This window comes from Abramis brama (assembly GCF_963993115.1).
Source record: "Abramis brama genome assembly, chromosome: 11".
NCBI lineage: Eukaryota > Metazoa > Chordata > Actinopteri > Cypriniformes > Leuciscidae > Abramis > Abramis brama.
In genome coordinates, this window is record NC_139973.1 from 13,935,322 (window position 1) to 13,956,420 (window position 21,099).

The window sequence follows — 21,099 nt, forward strand, 5'->3', positions numbered from 1 at the left end:
CTCTCTTGCCCACTTAATTATTCAGTTCATATCAATAATTAACCACAATCTTCCATAATATCAAGCTCTCAAACTAGTTTGTCACATCAGCTTTTACGCACACATCCCTTGCACTGTATCTTCCAGTCAACTCTAGTAATCGAGGGAATGATGTTCAATGCATATTGTTTTGCAGATTTGGTTTGTTTAATGCTCACGGCTGTGTTCAGCCTGGGGTCCAGATGCAGCTATAAGCCTATTAGCATAATCTTTTAGTGTGAAAACAGCTGCGCTGCAAAGGATTATTTAATGATACTGTGACCCTGACTAGCTGAGACATTCTTCAAGAGAATTATTATGGTAATGACAGTTTAGTGTTGATGAGAAGAAAGTGGCTAACAAGGTACCGGAGTATTTGTTGACCTGGATTGTCGTCACTGCATGGAATTCATCTCCATTCATAAGTTTCACCATCTGGTTCATCTAAATGACAAGCATTCTTATAGAGTTGGACTGAGGATTTGAGTCAGCCTAAAAATAGTATTGAGTGAGTATTCATTGTGTTGAATGCTGGTTTTCTGTTGTCTATATAGCTTATTTGTTCTACCTCACTGAAGCATGTTTATCTTTCCGCTCAGGCGTGATTTTGTGGGTTTGTTGCATCAGTGTCTGGGGCGATGAGGCTGGAATCATGTCTGAGACTGATAAGACATTCCTCTCCTCAGGAAATTACAATGTCAGAAATATTTGGGTTGTGTCTGATGATTGTTATATGATTTATAAGCCAGTCAGAAACTTTTACTCTGCACCAGAGAAATCTCACATGCCAGCCTCAGAGGTTCACTGTGTCCTGGTTTCGTTTGGATTAAAAAATTGTTTTTGACCCAAATGGAAATGTTGCAGTCCGATATGAATTCCAAACTTGTAGTGTGGTGAGGTCAGTGTGGTGAGGTCAGTGTGGTTAACAAAAGCAAGGCCCCTTTAAAACAGTCCTTGAGCGTGACTCTTGGAATGTGCTCCTAGTCAGATACTAAAATAAATTGTATTTTGACTGTATTCCAGATACTCATATCGTGTATGATGTTTCTTTGGTCATCATACAAATTCATACTTGTCCTGATTCCATATAGAGGCTATGGCTACATTCATACTAAAGAAGAATATGCTTGTCCTGTTTGTTCAATATGTTTATTTAAGGGATGAACAATATTTTTTTGGTAAATTTAATTGATTCAGAGTTTTTGTTATCTGTATCCATTGATATTGTATATATTTCTGTTGATTTTGCATATTTAATTGTTCTTGCTCCTTTTTTATCTATTTTTCCTTTGCTATCATCATCTTATAACTTCATTTTTATATAAACAAATCATTTAATAATAAGTTAACACTAAGTGCACTATTTAGCAAATCTGTTCATATACTCAACATTTACAATGTTGTGATGCCTAAATCAAAAGCAATTGCTTGTAAATCGATTGATTTTATTTTTCAGTATTTTCTTTTTCTTTTCTTATTTTAGACAAAAATAGTTATTATAATATGGATGTATAATATCGGCTATTTATCACTTAACGGTCATTAATATGTAAAAAGTTACCGTCCAGAATTGTAATGTTTTACAACCCAAGTGACTACTTTAAAATCTGGTTGTGATTTCCAATAAATGTAATCACAAGTTTGGGTGATATGTGCTGTATGAGACCCATTGATATGCGGTATTTACTATTGAAATCTGACACTATCGTGGCTACAGACATTATTTGTGTCTTTGACTTTGGCTACTTGATCTTACTGGCAGTAGTTGATCCATCTCTGTCTGCTAGTGTGGTAAATACAGTTTGAGTAAATGTACAGTTGTCAATGCACTGACACATAACTGAAGAGAGTCTAATGCCTGGTTGTTTGGCACTGCAGAATGATTCTTGTTTCTGGTTTACAAAGAAGTGTCATTTTTATAACAGAATCATACACGTGTACACTTGACGCTTGTAGAAAAACTATTTAAATTTAGCATTTCAGCAAATGTCTTCATGAATAAAGCCTTTGAGAGCATGCTGTCATACTCCTACATAAGCAGATCATTTCAGATTCTTGTGCACTGCAGTACGGGGATACTCATGCCATCCTCAAGGACTTGTGGAGCGGAACTGGACTGGTTGTGTAGGAGTTCATGCTGTTTTTAGGGCTGGTACAAGTGTCAGAGTTGTCTGTGAGTAAGCCTGCAGTCAGTTGTGCTAGTGCTTCTACTGTCAGTCTGTCGACTCTATGTGCCTTTTGTGTCTCTCGTTTGTGAACATGAGCTCAGAGTGGAGTAATTATGACATTTCCTGAGCCCAGCCAATTATAAGACTATACATTTCTCACTCAGTAGATGAAGCAATGTTTTCAAATCACAGTGCATGCTTTAAAGAGCACCTTTTCCTGATTCATGGTTGGAGACTTATTTGTAGATTTGATTAGCAAGTCCCTGTATGAGGCAATGTTTGTAATAGCGTGCGGAAAAGCTTTCGGTCTATATTGAGGTCATTCACCCCAAGTCTGAATCAATGGATATTGGTTAGTGAGCAGAATAATGTATTTATTTGTACCTTCTGAGATTTTTTCACTGATGAATGTGACCTTATCATTTTAAATGCATTTTTAATCCACATTTTGAACTGGGCCGTGTCACATTATCATTGCTAACCAGAATAAGACGGGGGAATAAATTACACCTACTCGGTTTCATTTAAATTTAAATTAAAAATTCAACTATTGATTTTTTTAGAGAAAGGGGTTTAGGTTTGTTTGTTTTTTTCAATTCATTTCATTATATTTTATTTTATTTTATTTTATTTTACAACCCTTTTTTTGTTTGCATCAACTAAATTAAAACTTTATATATTATAGTCATTAAATATGGAATGGCTGGCTTTACCTCAATTCAAAATAACATTTCCAAAAGAGTGTGTGTGTGCTTGTTTAATTAGCATTGTAGGACAAATTACCATGTTTATTGTTTCTTTTCCAGTTAATTAGAGCAGCAAATCTGTGTTTCACCCCACCATATTGTTTCTAAGAAATTGGCAGATGCTTTCTAGTAAGATGAGAAGTTTAGAGTTTCTATGGTGTTCCTCTTTGAGCTTTGATAATGAATGGGCAAGGGACTCTTGGTGTGCACAAGTGGTTGCATCCCATTTTATAAAAGACCGCAGTGTGCTTTTGAGGATTTCTCCACAAAACGGTCACTGAATAACTAATGAAAGCAATTAGTCCTCCTCAATAATTCTGAATCTTACTCAATACCAGACCTCAGTACCACAGTCCGGAAACACTGTGGCAGGCACTGTGGGAATTTCACATTAAATCTAGAGAAATGAGGCTACTGTGTAGCTGTGATCTTATCAGACTATCTGTGCCAGGCAAACAGCCAGGTTCCTTCCAGGAATTAGTTCCCTTTACTTACAGGGCACATCTCCTGGATGCTGCTAGAATAACTCTAAAAACCAGCCGGACCCCGAGGAGCTGGACATCACAGACCGAAAGCTGCGAGACTGTGTAAATATAGCCCAGTTTCTTCATTTTGGAGAAGTAGTGTCCATCCAGATCAGACTGTTTATGGGAAAAGTGTCTGGAGATGGGATTTTGGGCAATGGTGGCACGGAGACGCGCTCTCTAGAGCCCTCAAGTCTGAAGTGCTAGATGGTGCCCAAAAGCCAGAATGTATTTCAAAGCAATGTCGGTTTCTCTGGGTAATTCATGAAGAACTGAGTTCAGCCCATGTATCTGTGTAAGAGACAGCTTTCAATTTCAGAAAATCCTCCCCAGTGCATTGCTGTTTCCAAACTTTGTTGTTTTTACAAATAAATAACTAATTCATTGAGCGATTTGCTCACTGTGTCGTTTACCAGTTGGGCAACAGAAATGCCCTTGTTTGCACACAATAATAGGTGCTTGCAATGCCAAGGTCATGGGTTCAATTCCTGGCAACTTGTTTATTGGAAAAATGTTTATTGTAAATGCACTCTGAGTTGCTAATAATAGTGTCTGCCAAACACGTACATGACTAGATTTATATAGATTTTATGTATTTATTTATAGTGTTCGTATTATTTCAGGGAGACAAGTCATCCTCTCTCATCACGTTCATTTCAGACTGCAAGCTCACAGCTCTAAAACATCTTTTTTTTCGTGGCGCTGTAGTATACCATGTTCAGTCAGCATTAATTCAATCCAATAATGAACATCTTTTTATTTGTTTTGCTTCTAAACACATTTCATTGCAGCTGAGAGGAGACATTAAAGAACAGACTCTGAAGAGGAAAAGCTTTCTGCAGTCCAGATCAGTTTTATCACCTTTATCTTTGCCTTGGTCTTGAGCAATTAACTCAAATCCAGCCTACACTTTTTACGCCGTTAAGTGTTGCATTTAACACAAATCTTATAGAATAATATGCATTGTGCAGAAGAGTTTGTTTGTATAATGTTTATATTTCAACTTTGAAAAACATGTGTTCTGGCATGCCAATGTATTAGTGTCATGAATGAAACAGAAAAGCAGTAAGGTCCTTTTTCTCCAGAACCTTTACCAAAGAATGAAATTGAAAAGAAGAGATGGACAGATAGAAAGAAGAAAAACACTTTTCTACTGTTGCTTTAGTATTCATACAAAACTGATATTGAATCGTCCCTGCTAGGTATCGATGGATGCTTACTACAAATAGCAAACTACAAATGAATTTCAAAAGAGTAACTTCGACCGTGCTCAGATGTGTAGGCTAAATGCTGATAAAGCTTTGGCATTTCACTCTCAATGATCTTTCAGACATTATAACAAAGCCCTTTTGTCTTTGTAATTCATTCAGTCATAAATTTAGATCGTGTTTCAAAAGGATGCGCGATTATTCAATGCGTGATTAGTTCATTCACTTCTATCCGTATGCTAATGTCTTACAGTGACATTTAACATTAGTTTGAATGCATGGAAGACAATAAAAGCCAACAGCTTTATAGTGGCTGTTAATCATCTTTAGTGCTAGTTAGTTAACTATTTAACAGCTTACACCTTTGGGGATTCTCCTTCAGATGGTGTCTGACAACCATCCAAGCACACAATATTTAATGCTAACCTATATTTTTCAAGGTTCTGAATGAACCACCACAGTGAAAAATGGATCCTTTATAAACTTGCTTTCAAAAGACGTTATTTGAGATTGTTTGATGTTTCTAGTCATTGTACTATACTCTATAAACCCTGACATGTCAATGGAGGAAGTCCATGTGGACTGTGTTTTAATAGACACACAAGTTTTGTCTGATCTTTTTAAGCTGTATTATTGTCTAGGGTGTGCCGGTACCCTCAGGCAACTTTTAGTGTCATAGCTATAACAATGCACACTGTTTTCCCTTGCATCCTTTCAGACATTATTGAATAGAGTCTGTCATGTCAGTGAGAAAGGTAACAGTGCTCACTCACATCCTGAATGTATTTGAAGTTAAGATCTTTCAGCATTGTATTCCAATCCCCAATGTCATGTTCCTGTCCTCAGGGCTACTCGACTTTGGAAAGCTCAGGAGCCACAAAACCTCAAGATCCCTTTAGCTTGAAAGGATACGCTCTTGGTTTTTCAGTAGGACCAAAATCATGGTTTGAGTAGTTTTATATCACAGCAACGGTATATATCATCACATGTGTGCACTTGTCTGTGTGACAGTCTGCTGTAGGCTATAGTTTTTATTTAGGAGTTAAAGTGATTTTGTTCTTCATGTCAAGTATCGCTGACTTAAGTTAAGTGTTTATGCTTGCATTTCACTTAACTACCCTTCATGTTTAATCCTTTTTATTTGTCCTTCTGTTTATAGCTGGGTTTAAAGGTACTGTATAGTTCCCCCAAAACTGAATATTTTTTTTCATGATTTACTCACCCTCATGTTTTTACAAACCTTTTTATATCCCTTATATTTTATATCCCTTTTTATATAAGATATTTTAAAGAATGTTTGTAACCAGACAGTTGATGGCACCCATTGACTTCCATGGTATTTTTTTTTTTCTTGTCAATGGCTACCGTCAACTGTCTGGTTACCAACATTCTTTAAAATATCTTATTTTGTGTTCAACAGAAGAAAGAAACTCATACAGGTTTGGAACAACTTGAGTGCAAATAAGTAATGACCACATTTTCATTTTTGGGTGAACTATCCTTTTAAGAGGGATTTAAAAAAAAAATGATGTCCTTGTTGGTTGGGTTGATGAGAGTTTTTGGTGAAAAATAGGAGGTCCAAGTGAATGGCAGAGAAAGGCATCAATGCAAGAGAAAGAATGAGCCACTTTTGTCTAACAAAATTATTAATGAATTAATATTTTTTATGCATTTATATAACTTTTATTTATTGAACAGAGTTATTATTGAATAAATTATTTGTAATTTTATGTATTTTGTTTACTAAAATAATTTATTTTTTATTTTAATTTATTATTATATTTTCAAAATTCATGTGCATCTCTGGTTTATTTAAAACAATTTATTTGTAATAAAAATGTCTTTGCATTTACTTTGAGTAGTAAGTTTTGCAATCAAATGTTAACAAATATTATCACATTTCATAATGTGCTTCTCAATGAATGTCATCACTAAAACCTTCTTAAACCTAAAGAACGTCACTATCTTCTCTAACACTGTCAAGGACTTCTCAGAAAAAGAAGAAAAAAATGGTAAATAAAAAGGAGGCAGCAATCTACCTAGCAGAAATGCAATGAGGGCATCTGTGTGGCCGCTAGCAAATCTCACTCAGCCCAGCTGTGAGCTGAACATTGCTTTTTTTTTTTTTTACCCTCGGTTAACCTCGAGGGCTCAGTGCTTTCCGCTAGGGTACAACTAACACTTCACATTCAGAACGGTCGACATATTGCGCAGGTTCAGGAGAGGCAATGTGTCTAGTGTACAGACATGAGTTATAGTGGTTTGCTCCCAAGCTTGTTGTATTTCATGTGCTGCTGAGCGTTTCAGTGTGTCGTTTTGTGTCTGACTGGAATATCAAACAATGTTTAAAAAAAGCTCCTGCTTTACATTCAGGTCTTTAAGTTTGTTTCTTGTATAATGAACACGCAGCACTGGATTGTTTCGCCAATTATCAAAAAGACCAGCATAGTAATCGTGTGCTTGAGAAAGGCTTACGTTGTAATATTCAGCATATTTTCTTTCTCATGCAAGATGTGCAGACGTTCTCAGGCAGCGGTGGATGAGTGTGTTGTTAAATCTAATCCACTTTTAAATGCTTTGCTTTCAAGTACAGAACATCCATCCTGGACTATCAGAGATCTCAGCACATTTTCATCAGTTTTGCGTGCTAGATAAGAAGTTTATTTGATGTTTAGCAGGAATCAACATTTTTCCAAGAAATTGCTGCTCATGATGACAGTCAGCTTATCTGCTTTGTGAAGTCTTGAGCTAAAGCTTTCCTGTAGCTCGAACAGTAGAACGTTGGCACTTGCAACGCCAAGGTCATGGGTTCAATTCGCAGGGAAAGCAAGAACTGATAAGAATGTAAATGTGTACCTTGAAATGCAAAGTAAGTCGCTTTGGGTAAAAGCGTCTTCCAAATGCGTAAATGTAAATGTAAGTCGATATACACTTTTAGACAGTTTTCTGCAAACTTTCCACTGATGTCTTTTGACTAGTAGGTGTCTTAATCTCAGCCTCAGATGGACCGCTCACAGTATGTTCACTGGCCGTCTGATGCATATTGTACAAGAGCAAGAGCTGGCTCAAAATCAACTGTTCCAATTTGATTGGCTCACTTCCTCACAATTTCACCAGTTTAGGGTGCACCAGTGTACCTGGAGACAGAACTTTTGAGTATAAAGTAAATAGAGCTAATCTGCTCAATTTGTTCAAATCCACTAATTACTTTATACCCAAATATTCATTTAAAATATTTTAATATTTTTAATATTAATACTTATCAATGATGCACTAAATGGATTAAAGGTGACAGTAAATACTTTTTACATGGCTACAAAAGATTAAGCAGCACAACTGTTTTCTACATTGATAATAATAAGAAATGCTTCTTGAGCACCAAAATCTGAATATTAGAATGATTTCTAAAGGATCATTTGACACTGAAGACATTTTAAAAAATATTGCTGACCCCAAACTTTTGAACAATAGTGTAGTTGTAAAAAAAAAAAAAGGTCTGTGTTTATAATATGTGGATGTGTATGGACATAAATGTCTAGGTTGGAAATTGTTCGTGTGCAGAGGAAAAAAAGTGGAAATGGCATTCTGCTAGTTGTCAAAAGTCTGGCGATACAACACAAAGTTTGTATGACATATCTAAACCTGTGTCTTACAGTTAGTTCAATATACTAGACCTCAATCAACAGTCTTAACAACAGTTGAAAAATACTCAGCAGCCACTGTAATAATGGCTTAACATGGGCATAGATGAGAAAATTAGAGCAAAATATCTTATGAGATTGTTATTCTCCACCTTGAGGTCTGAAGGATTGAATAGGCTGAGACAGCTGTTGTAGAAAATCCAAGGCAGAAAATGTAGAGATCTATATGTAAGATTCTAGTTTCTGCTTCTTAGTTTCTAAATGTTTTGTTGTCCTCCGCAAACAGCGATGTCATTTTTTCTAATTTTAAAGATGTTAGAAATTAGCACAACCGATTGTTGTATTGCTTTAAAAGTCATCATAAGGAATCTTCTGGGTAACGTCCACCCCTAACTACAACACGGAAACCAAACACAAAAACAAGGGATGCAGCGATTTGCATGGCAGACATTTCCATATTCCTCCTCATTGCCCTTTTTCTGCCACTATAGATCTGAATTTGACCCAGACAAAAACCTCATGTTTTCATGGATCCTGATGACACTTGTCGCTAAAGTAGCACTACAGACTTTTAATAGCTGATTACACATCCATCACATAATCACAGATGAGGCGTATTAGGCTTTTCTGCAGCCGTTAATTGAAAGCACTCAAATGAACAGCACTTCCCTTGATACCTTTTAACAGATGTGTTTTCTTCAACCTATTACCAAAGTCTGTTCTGCATTGTATTTTCTGTTACACACTCAAATACAGATTTCAGAACAGATGATAGTGTAATTATTCCCTGTGGAGTGATGGAAATATTCCAGTAACCCTAATAGATAAACTATATTTGCATATACAGAAGGAAATGCTGGTGCTTGCTTAGCAGCAAAAGCTTAAGCCCTTTATAAATATAATGTCAAATTAGAACAGTCATAAAATGTGTTGCTGTCATAATGACCTATGTCTTGTTTTCTGTCGGCAGTGCATGGTAATCAACGCACAGTTTCTGTGCCACCTTTGCAATGTTAGCAGCTTTAGATTGTTAAATATATGTCGAAGACAGGTCTCAATTCATTATGCAAATAAATCCAATGAAGAAAACCATTTGCAAGTATTATATCTTTGCTTTTGGTTGGACTTTGAATAGCAAACAGTAATATTATATAATTTTGTTCATGCCAACCTCGTTAAATATTTTTATTTTTGGATCATTTGCTTAATTTGAACTCTTTCCCCACAAGCGTTTAAAAAAAGTTTCCCCAGCCACCCACAGCATTTTTGATCACTTTCACACAATTTTCATGGCCCCCAGACTATTTTGTTGTTGGTAAATTTCATTAAAAAAAGCAAAATCGCGTTTTTGTCAAAGACTACATCTGGATGGGATTCAGAACGATGATCAAAATAGATGGAGTAGATCGAGTCCATCAACACTCCCCAAGCTTCACAGTCCTACAGCTCATCCTGGGTCGACATTTCATTCAGTAACATTACGCAGTTTTGATTTATATGCCGTTTAATGTTGATGATCGCGTTATTTTACGTATGCATATGCTTACATATGCTATCACTTTTTTCTGCTGATTTTTGGCCTGTGTTTTGATCAGAGGATTCAGGAATCTTCTTAGAAGATGCGTAATAGCACCCCCTACCATATAACAGTGAAAACACAGAAAGCCTAAAATTGCCGTCAATGGGAAAGAGTTAAGTAAAATGCCAGTGAAAAATATGATATGTGGATTTAAGTAGAATAAGTTTGATTTTGACACCATAAGCCTTTTATGAAAGGCATATGGTGTCAAAAAAATTATTTTTGTCTAAAATTGGTGGTGTTTGGTGTTTTAAGCCCCCAACGGTGCCTTCCAGGCAGCGAGTGGATGGGTAGGTTTAAGGTTGAGGGTAGGGTTAGCTATCGAGCACCATCGAGCAAAATTGGTGACAATTCAATAGAGGTACAGTAGCTAAAAATCAGTTTTAAACCATCCTTGTAGTATCATTGTCTTCTTAATCGTAGTTAAAAGCTGAATTTGTAAATGTATAACTATTGGGCACATTACAATTACATTTGTGTCTGACTGTTGACATGCTGAGTTACAGCAAGAAAGACACATTTTGTGAGAGTATGCAAGAAACATACTTTTATTTCATCATTTCTATAGCTTGTTTTGTCTCATGTCCCAAATCATTGACAGCCCTTTTAGAGCATCTAAACATCAGGGATTTGTTTCTGCAGCATTTGTTGAGCTGTGAACTAGGATTTTAAGTGTGTAAAATATATTCATCAATGAATTATTCATTAAGAATGTGCTAATTCATTAAGAAAATATTCATTAAGCCAATCCATACTACTTCCTGTGTTCACAGTTGTTTTTCTTGCAGTGTGCTCAGTCCAGACACTCTGTTCATAACAAATGATTTCATCCATGATGTATGCTTTGTGATATGATGTCTTTAAACTTGCACAGCACAAAAGTAGCAAATATTTTATCAGCAGAGTCATGCTTATCTTTAATTTTTCAGTTTACATCAGAAGATGAGCAGTAATATCATTCACAGAACATTTTCCCCAGGCGCACTATGCAGATTTTTCAAGCTATGAATTTAGTGGATGTCACCGGTCTCTCCGGCTGAGGTAGATTCACTCTGAGCGCAGGTGTTGTTTACAACGTGCCATTCTGCAGCAATGCCCAAATAAACAGCTGTCAGTAGACACACAGAAGGAAATCCTCATGCAGCCCACCTGAACAACATGTGAGAAATGAAAAATGAGAAGCTGAGGTGAACAGATTTTCCAATATACTGCACGCAGTCTTGTTCGACATCAGATTAGTCTTAAGTAAAAATCTCTACTGGATGTTTTTTGAGAATATAAAGAAAAGGAGTCATTTGAATTTGCCATTTGATCAAGAATTGTTTAAAGGTGATGTGTGTAATTTCTCTGTCACTAGAGCCAGCAAAAGAAAAATAACAGGCTTCGTTCACTAATAATTTCATACAATTTGTATTTTAGAAAAGCTACTTGTTCCATTCTCAATGACGAGTTAAAACAAACTATTTATATATAAGCCTACAGACTACATGTGATAATAGTAGTCTTTACAGACTTGTCATTTGCCAGCTGTGCATTCATTCCAGGCTGCATTAATTCATATTATTATTATTAATTTTTTTTGTTACTTAGAAATACTCAATACTTTTGTTTAGTCAGTTTCTAATAGTATTATACACTACTGTTAAAAAATTATCTAATATTAGAATGATTTCTGAAGGATCATGTGACTGATGCTGAAAATTCAGCTTTACCATCATAGAAATAAATTACATTGTAAGATGTATTCAAATAGAAAACAAGAAATTGTAATGATATTTTGCCATATTACTGGTTTAATGTATTTTTGATAAAATAAATGCAGCCTTGGTGAGCATAAGAGAATTCTTTCCAAAACATTAAAAGATCTTACCAACACAAAACTTTTGAATAGTAGTGTATATTAAAAAATAAATAGCATAACAATTTGTTTCTAATGACACCAAGAGTATATCACTTTTTATATATTTAGAATAAACATCCCATACTTTCCTTTCTGACCTGCCCTGTACTCCATTGTTGGGACAAACAGATAATCCTGCCAAAAACTTTCAATTGTTTGATGTCGGACTATTCCAAAAGCAGTGTTGTGAAGCATGACAGAATCAGCTTATGAACAGCATTCTTGTCATTGTCCCTGCAAATCAAACTGGGATAGGAGAACATATTTAACTTTGAAGAAAAACATGATGCTTGAAATGCATGCTTTAGGCTGTCCATAGCAGTTGTACATCTAGTAGATGCTCAAGTTTGATTTTTCAAACAACTGAGCTCTGGTTTGGTGCGTCTAGCCCCTCGTTTAGTGATTCAGCACCAGGCAATGCCAGAATATTTCAAAGGGCTCTTCGCAGCACATCAATCTCAGCCAAAATCAGTCTTATATCTGGCCACTGCTGCTGAGGCGTTCATACGCAGTCCCTCATTCTGTATGTGGGAGGTCAATATCTGACAGCTGGCATTACCATATTTTCATCCCTGTCGGGGTATAAATAAGTTGGCCGTAGGATAAAACTAACAATTTGTCACAGTTGACTGCCTCCCATCCCTCGGAGCTGTGTTTGTTTGCACAGCTACACCGACTGCAAGAGCTAATGTAATTAAAATCCGAGCCTCAGTAGAAGCATCTTTGACCACAGAGTCGGTCAGAGTAGAACATTGTTTCCTGATTGCAAACATGCAGTTGTTTTTAAGTTAACACTGGCATGAAGCGCAGGAGCTGAAGCTGTTTGCCATGCACTAATGACTTCGAAACTGGCTTGTTTTGTTATTTTGCTCTTTGTTAAAGGCCTTTGCCAATTCTCTATTGTCTGTTTTTAATGCATTTTCTACTTTTCTACTGCATATTTCATGCTGTTTCTTATTCTCAGACAAAGCTTCCTTTGGCGAATATGTAGAATAATTACCGATCTTGACAAAACAAGTGTTCTCTCTCTTTTTCTCCAGCCCTCTGAGGAGCCCAACATCCTGCTGGCTTCCCCTAAGTTGCTGCTTCCATCAGGCAGTCAGGTCCCAGCCAGCACTCCCCTGTCTGTGCACCATCAGCTCCAGCTGCTCCAGCAACAGCTCACCCAGCAGCAGCAGCAGACACAGGTGGCCGTGGCCCAGGTGAGATGCAGTCACTGCACTTTAAATGGACAATTTATAGACTTGTAGATGTAGTGGGATTTAGTGTGCTGCAGCATTAGTGAGCTGTGAGCTATTGTGGTTATTGTTATTCTGGGCCAAAAAAACGAAAATGCTTTTTTTATTATTATTATTTATCATTTTAAATGAGCTTTTTTTGTATAATTTTATTCATCTTAGACTTTTAAAATGATATTCAATCATTTGAATGATACTGAATTTAAAAAATACAAGCCAGTAAAATAAAATAACCACACTTTAATTGATACTAACACAAAAATTGGACAGAAAGTAAGTTAATATTAAAGGGAACTTTTAAAACATGAACTTTTTTGTTTTATAATGTTTCCTGGGGTGCACTTATAATTTTAGTATGATTTTTACATCAAAAATTGTCATGATTTAGAAATAAAAGGTATTTTTGCTACCCTGATTTTAGCCTCTGATTTAACGCTCTGTTTGAAGGGGTGTGTCTGCTGTGAGACTTCAGTGTAAACACCCACTGCTGTGATTGGCTAACATCTTTGCATAAGAAATAGCTAGTATTACATGTGGAACTCTCTCGAAACCTCAAAAGTTTTTTACTATAACAGCTGTCGAGAGTAACTAATCGTGAAGAGTGTTGGTTATAGCATTATATTTAGATCTATAGCATAATATTTAGATTGTGGCATGAAAAGATATTTTATTTTCATCTGTTTTTATGTTTTAAATAACAAAAGTGCAATTTTCAGCTGATAATTTTCGGCGGCAACTTTGATTAATGCATCCTTGCTGAATAAAAGTATTAATTTATTTTTTTTTCAAAACTTGCTGACCCCAAACTGTTGAACAGTAGATTTTACAGAAATTTTATATTTATGTATTGGGGTGTAACAATATATCATGTCCCAATATATCGCAATACAAAAATGTGTACAATATATAATATGTATCGTGGATAGTGACAATATATAGTGTATTAGTTCACCCTAAATAAAAATTACTGTGTGAGAAAAAAAAAAAAAAAGTTTTAGTTTTAGTGTCAGTACTACATTAAACTACTATATATAATGTTGAATATAATGTATAATAATGCAATGGGGGAATATTTGTGGGTCCTGATAATGAACAAATGTCTTATGCTACAAGTAAAAAGTGGCCTACATAATTAAAAAAATATATATCTAGTCAGTGACAGAGTGCAAGCATATTCGTCTAAAATAATTCTGTATTTTCAGCTTCAGAATCATAAATATTTTTATTCTGGTGTCACCATTGTCCTCTGCATTGGGTTACCAGCACCAATTCCAAGCCTATTGATTTCCACCCACAATGTAATATAAAATTTTGTATTTTAATCAACAGTTTATTTTTTGTTAACCTTTTATCATATATTTTGGAGTATCGCAATAATATCGTATGTTGAGTTCAGTATCGTGATATGTATCGAATCGTGACATGAGGGTATCGTTACACCCCTATTTATTTATAAATTTAATGGATTAATTTTTAGGAGTGTTTGTTGAGAGGTTAAAAAGCTCTAGCTCATCTCATTTGCCAATATAATTACATGTATTGTTCTTTTGAGGACAGTTTTATTAATGCACATTGTGCATTATGCAAATTCTGTTTTATTATGGGTCAGGTGAGTCTAAATGTTTTGTTGTCTGCTCAAACACATAAACACAATACAAACAACAGCTGTTCTGCAGGAATCTAATTCAGCTCCTCCAGTAATTTATGAGCAGGAAAATAGGCTAAAATGTTCCTACACTGATGAATTTAATATTTTTGACCTCGACTGGATCCTTTTTAGATAACCGAGCTGCTTTATCAGACTGTTTATTTGAGATATTCTTGAAGTTCGAAATTATTTAATGGCAGTCTTAATTGTGGCGTGGAATTAAATTTGTTAATCTGTGAAGAATGTCTATTTCTTGTCTAAGTAACGCTTTTTTAAAAGGCTGTTACTTCTTATGTGAACCACAACATTAGAACTGATTGTGAATGGCTTGGAGTGCACAAAAAACCTGCAGTCTTGTGTTTATTAAGCGTTTTCATTCTCTCCGGCACTAGACTGGTTTATTCAGCCTTTGAGAGCCTGCGGTTTGCTTGTTTAGCCACAGTTCTACACCAAGTGTTTGGCGAGAAGAGAAAGCAGTTGTTTTTCATAAGCATATTGCTGAGCCAGAGGGTATGCTCTCTCTTAAAGTGTTTTTTTTTTTTTTCATGGAAGACACTTCACTCTTCACAGGTTTGAGAACGGGCTCACAGAGGGTGGAATTTCGTTCCACGCTCTCTTGACCCACGTCTTTTGTTGAACAAGCATGGCTCTGTGTTGCTTTGAGGTGTAGGATAGTACTTTCTGTCAGACCTCTGATAAGCAAAGCCAGCCACTGCAAATCAGACCATGATTTGCAACACAACACAAGCTTTGGCTTTGCTCTGGCTGCTGTGATGTCTTCAGTCACTGAAGAAGAAGAGACACTTTGAAGCCTGCTATCAAAGCGACACACGCGAGTCAGTCGTCGCTTATTAATTTATTTCTCAATTTGTTTTGCATTGGCCCTCATCCTTAGGGAAAATGATCTGCAGATGAAACGATATTTGCTTTTCTGAAGTCTGGATTAGTGGTTATTTGCGGAGGAAGGTTTTTGTGCGTTTTGTGTTTCTTTTAATCATATTCTAGTGGAATATTCTCCTTTTAGACAGATCAGTACAGATAAAATGAGTCAAAAACATTTGGCTCCTGCCACTTCCAGAAAACGATGCCTACGTTAGATCTCCAGTTTTATATATCATGTCCGTACATTTCAGATTCTTTATGATTGCAATTCAGGCAAAATGTATTTTGAATCAGTGATTGAGTTATAGTTGTGCATCCAGAGTCAAATTAATGTATTTTCTCTCAAATAGAAGCCTTATGGTTGCTGGAGTGTTTTTTTCTGTGTAGAAAAATAATATAGATGTATACAAAGGCTTTATGTAGTTTACGCACATCCACGTCCAACACAACAGCAAGAAAATTACCTCTGCAAACTCTTCGTATTTCAGCACTGCTTGATTTCCACTGCCCTCTTGCAGCTTTCAATGGGGTGTGTGCGGAAAAATCAACACTGAAATATTTGATGTAATTACCTGGTGCAGTTTGAGGGCAGCAACAATGGAATAAACAGTCATATAAAAACCTTGTAATGACTGCAGTGCAGTGGAAGAAAAAGAAAAGATTGCCTTTGTGTTTTGAAATTACTATGGTCATGAATGTCTCCACTGTGATTAAATGGATTGTTAGAACATGAATCACACACATTTCCTTTTTTTTTTTTTTTTTTTACTTTCTAGGTTGTGTCTGTGAAAGTGAATTTGGTGACATTCTAGTGTTATTAAATTTGTCTTGAGAAAGCATGACAATTTTTTTAGAAAATAGTGGTGTATGTGAATAACAGCATGCAAACCTTTAACTCTCCTTACCCATGAACTTGGAAATAAACTTGGTTTTACTTGTTTTGTTTTAGTTTTGAGTCGAGTCGAGTCGAGTCGAGTCGAGTACAGTTGGGTGTTATTTAACTGTTCATTTATTTATTTTTTACCAAAGGTATTTTTTTAAAGGCCAATTTGGGGTTTAAAAAGTAACTAAAACTTGTCATTTAAGAACAATTAAACTTTTCAACCTGTTTCGAAATGCAATACTATACCGTGATAATACCGTAACATGATAAATAGCTTGAGGAGTTATCAGGATATGAGCTATTGATACCAGCACATGGCTAATTGGACTTCACCTTAGACTTTGGACCTGACTGGACTCTCTGCTTCTGTAATGTCACAGGCTGTTTGAAAACTGAAACATTCCTGGTTAAATTGTTCAAATTCATGTCCTTGATGTTGAAAGAGGCTCGACTTGCTGCATTTACTCCTCATAAACCTCTGCTTTTTTTACCACAGCACTGTAGCTAATATTTCTCTCACTATATGCTGTTAACGACAGCAATTATTGTCGATCGTTCCCATCGTACAGTCAGAGATATTACTGTTCTCACTCTTTTCATTTTCCCAATGTAATTGCACACTGAACTTTTAATTGCTTAATTAGTAGACTTGAAAACGAAACGAAAAATAACTGATTGCAATGGCAACGCATTGACGTTAAACACTTCTTCACTTCTGCTTTTGTTGTTTACTTTAAGACAATAATAAAATACTCAAGAAAAGGAAAGGAAAGGAAAATAATGGTCATCAAAACATTTGGGCTCCAACATTTATCCTGACTTGCCTTGGCTTATGAATGTGCCCCACTCAGAGTGAGATATAAAACTGACAGTATGAAATATGAGGCTTGTATACATTTACATCCTATACCCTTTTGAAAACAACATCTTTTGTCATGGTAGGCAGCTCTTTTCCCAAAGACAATCACTCTTTGTCAGAAAACACGCACACACATGCATACAAGCATGTACACTCAAGAACTGATGGCAAACGGCTCAACCTGAACTAAGCTTTCGGTTCACATTTACAGTATGGTAATTTTTTTTCCCTCAATTTTTTGCGCTACTCCCTGTTGGCCTAATCTTAACGGCTCATTGGCTTTGTCTTGAGAATGTATTGTTCTTAAGGGCAGGCAGCACGAGCGGGCACGCGGTTTAAGCTGGGTCATAAATCACCCCGGACCCCTCGGAGGCTGGCCGCTGTGACTTTAGGAGCAAACAGACACTTAGACGGTGCTCAAGACAAGACACTGCGGAAATGGATTCGCCCTCCTAGCGCTGGGTAGAATCTTAGGATTTATGAAGGACACTGAAGAGCATCATAATCACTTTGAATACCTTTACAGCTGGCAACGTTTGTCATTAGCAGGACGTACCCCAGCAGTATTTCATTACAAAATGTATGGAGGGACTGTCTTATATGTCTGGTACTTATGGCAATGGGACTATTACAGATAATTCCTTTATCGAGTTAAATTAAGATAATAATTACTTGACCAAACAGCTGTGAAAAATTAATACTGAGGGTATTTAGTTAAACAAACAGCCATAATATTTAATTGATTTATTTATGCAAACACCTTTAGCATTGTTTTTGTGTCACAGAAAAATATGACTGATTTAATTATAGATTAGATAACTGGATAGATTAACTGGATAATTAATCTCATGAATTTAAATGTATTACTTTATTCCCAGTAAACATGGTATTCACAGCCTTAATCTGGACTGAAATATTGAAATACTCATAGTGCTTGTATTATTGTGTAGAGGACTACTGTAAGTGTGAAAACTCCCAGAGAATGAAGCTGGTATTAGATTCTAACCTATATATGATTCTAACCAGTATATGATGTCGTCATTAAAGTGGGTGTGAAAAGAGCCGTTTGTCCTTCTGCTTTTGCTCTGTATACACTCGGGTGTATTTTAAGAGGAATGTCAGGGACATAAAAAACGCTAAAAGGTCTTTCATGATGTGGTGTTAAAGAAGCTTTTTGAATGAAAGCACTCTTTAATTTGCATGAATGGCAGCTACCCACACAGTAAGTGAAATGACCTTCATAGTAACACTTCACAAAGATTATCATGTTCAGTATAAATCCATTCAAAATATATTAAATAGAAATACATAACAACGTGCATGAAAGGATGCATTTACAGAGCTTTTAGAGATGTCCGACCTTAAGAATATGAATTATTTCAAGTAGGACTTTGAAATGCTCAGAATAACAATGATAAAAATAATTTTTGTTTCCTTGAACTCTTTAACTTTGAATAATCCTTTAAGTTGAAAAGTAAATGGAGTTTGAGTCTTTTGTTCCTAGCAGGGAAGACTGCTGGGTGTCTCTGTATTGTTGCTTTGCTGGTTCGTTCTATTTTCTCCTTGTCTATGTATTGGATGTACTTAAGCATGCACACTATTGTTTATGTGTTCCTCAGGTTCATCTGCTGAAGGATCAGCTCTCCGCAGAAGCTGCGGCAAGGATTGAGGCTCAGGCTCGAGTTCACCAGCTGCTGTTGCAGAATAAGGACCTACTGCAGCATATTTCTCTCCTGGTCAAACAGGTTCAGGAGCTGGAGCTCAAGATGGCTGGAAATGGCTCTAGTGAGTATGATTTCTTGTGTTCAGCAGTGCTAGAGAGTAACTTCTAAAACCTGTGATTTGTGACAAATTAATTGTCATAATAATTAAAGAATAAGCAGGAGTCTGTTTCATCAAGACATCTTTATTAGATAGTTTGTTATAGATTTTTTTTTTTTAGATTAGATTATTAAGTTGAAAGAGGTTATCATGCAACAATTCAATTCACAATTCACAGTCTCAGGCTGTACAATACATTCATGCGTAGAATAGAGCAGTATTGTTTTTCTGTTGTAATTTCTTTATCTTCATGCTAGCAATAAACAATTAGCCTAGCACACCTGCAAATAATTGATAGGCGTAGGATATAGGCTATTGCCAAAAATCTGATACATAAACTAGTAAAATAAATCCTTCACACTAACATGCAAAAAATATAGACTGTTCACTTCTAACCTTCACTTCAGAGCAGTGTATGGTGTAATAATTAAAGAGGATGTGAGAAGAGATTTGAAGATTTGTCGTTTATAGCCGTCTCTTAAAGGGTGACCTTAAAGGACAATTTCCTGATAATTTACTCACCCCCATGTCATCCAAGATGTCCATGTCTTTCTTTCTTCAGTCGAAAAGAAATTAAGGTTTTTTGAGGAAAACATTCCAGGATTTTTCTCCATATGGCAACCAACGGTTTGAAGGTTCAAATGTCAGTCTCAATGCAGCTTCAAAGTCTCGACACAATCCCAGCCGAGAAATAAGGCTCTTATCTAGCAAAACGATCTGTCATTTTCTAAAAAAATGTTTTAAATTATATACTTTTTAACCACAAATGCCCATCTTGTACCATCTCTGAGATTGCGCCACGCATTACGTCACCATGTTGGAAAGGTCACCTTTCTTATTTCTTATTATTCACCATTGAAGTCCATTATATGGAGAAAAATCCTGGAATGTTTTCCTCAAAAACCTTAATTTCTTTTCAACTGAAGAAAGAAAGACATGGACATCTTGGATGACATGGGGGTGAGTAAATTATCAGGAAATTTTTATTTGAAAGTGAACTACTCCTTTAAGTATGACGCTTGGGACAGAAAAGGATGGGAGCTCTTTATCATGCAAGCTAATGTTAAAAACAGCACATCTCAAGGTTCTGCTGGTCTATATGAGAATGTCCTCAAATTAACTGCTTTAAAATAAGCCTGAAATTAACCCCTGTGGGGAATGTGCATGCGATGATAGGAGAGAAGTTAAAAAGCCAAGGGACATTAAATGTGATTGGGAGAGAGAAGAGGAACAGATGGGAGGGTCTGAGTGAAAAGACAAAGAGAGTGAAGGAGAGTTGCTGAAACACATAAGATACATTCAGAGAGGGCAAGTGAGGATGCGTTGCAGGGGTAAGAGCACCGTTATTAACCTGATGGAGTAAATGGGGAAATAAAGTGGTGCAGAACTGACATTATGAAGTGTTATTTAATATGAGGGAAGGCAGATGACATCCACAGAGAGGATAAAATGGAAAGACTGAACACCAGATTTGGGGAATATTCTTTGAAAAAGTAGTTTGAAAAGGTACTAGCAACTCTGAAGGAGTTAATTAAAAATTTTAACCCTAAGAATGCCATATTGATCAGTTATCTAGTTGGTCAGTCAGCAACTTACTGTCGACTACGTTTTAGCTCATTCTGTCGGAGTGTAATATAATGTAATGTAATGACTGTACGTGTGTCTGATGTAAACACTCTAAAACCAGCCTATTCATACAGGGATTCTTTAAGAACTAGACAACTAGACAGGGTTCAGGCAGACCACTGACTAGTCCATTTTGAAAAGTTCAAAAGTTTGGGGTCGGTAAGATTTTTTTGTAATGTTTTAAAAAAGAAATTTCTTAAGCTCACCAAAGCTGAATTTATTTGATCAAAAAAACATTAAAAGCAGTATATATTTTTTTTATATTATTAAAATAACTCTCTTAATATATTTTAAAATGTAATTCATTCCTGTGATTGTAAAGCTGAATTTTCGTCATCATTACTCCAGTCTTCAGTGT

At 36.0% G+C, this 21,099-nt stretch overlaps 1 protein-coding gene across 1 annotated transcript in view; it reads left to right on the forward strand.

Annotated features, from left to right (window-relative positions):
• nos1apa (nitric oxide synthase 1 (neuronal) adaptor protein a) overlaps positions 1 to 21,099 on the forward strand; it is a 102,210-nt gene that overhangs the window by 63,797 nt on the left and 17,314 nt on the right. Inside the window, exons 8-9 of the mRNA XM_084129809.1 lie at positions 12,825 to 12,986; positions 18,914 to 19,079. Of these exons, the coding sequence (XP_083985935.1) occupies positions 12,825 to 12,986; positions 18,914 to 19,079 (328 nt within the window). The remainder of the gene's footprint in view (positions 1 to 12,824; positions 12,987 to 18,913; positions 19,080 to 21,099) is intronic.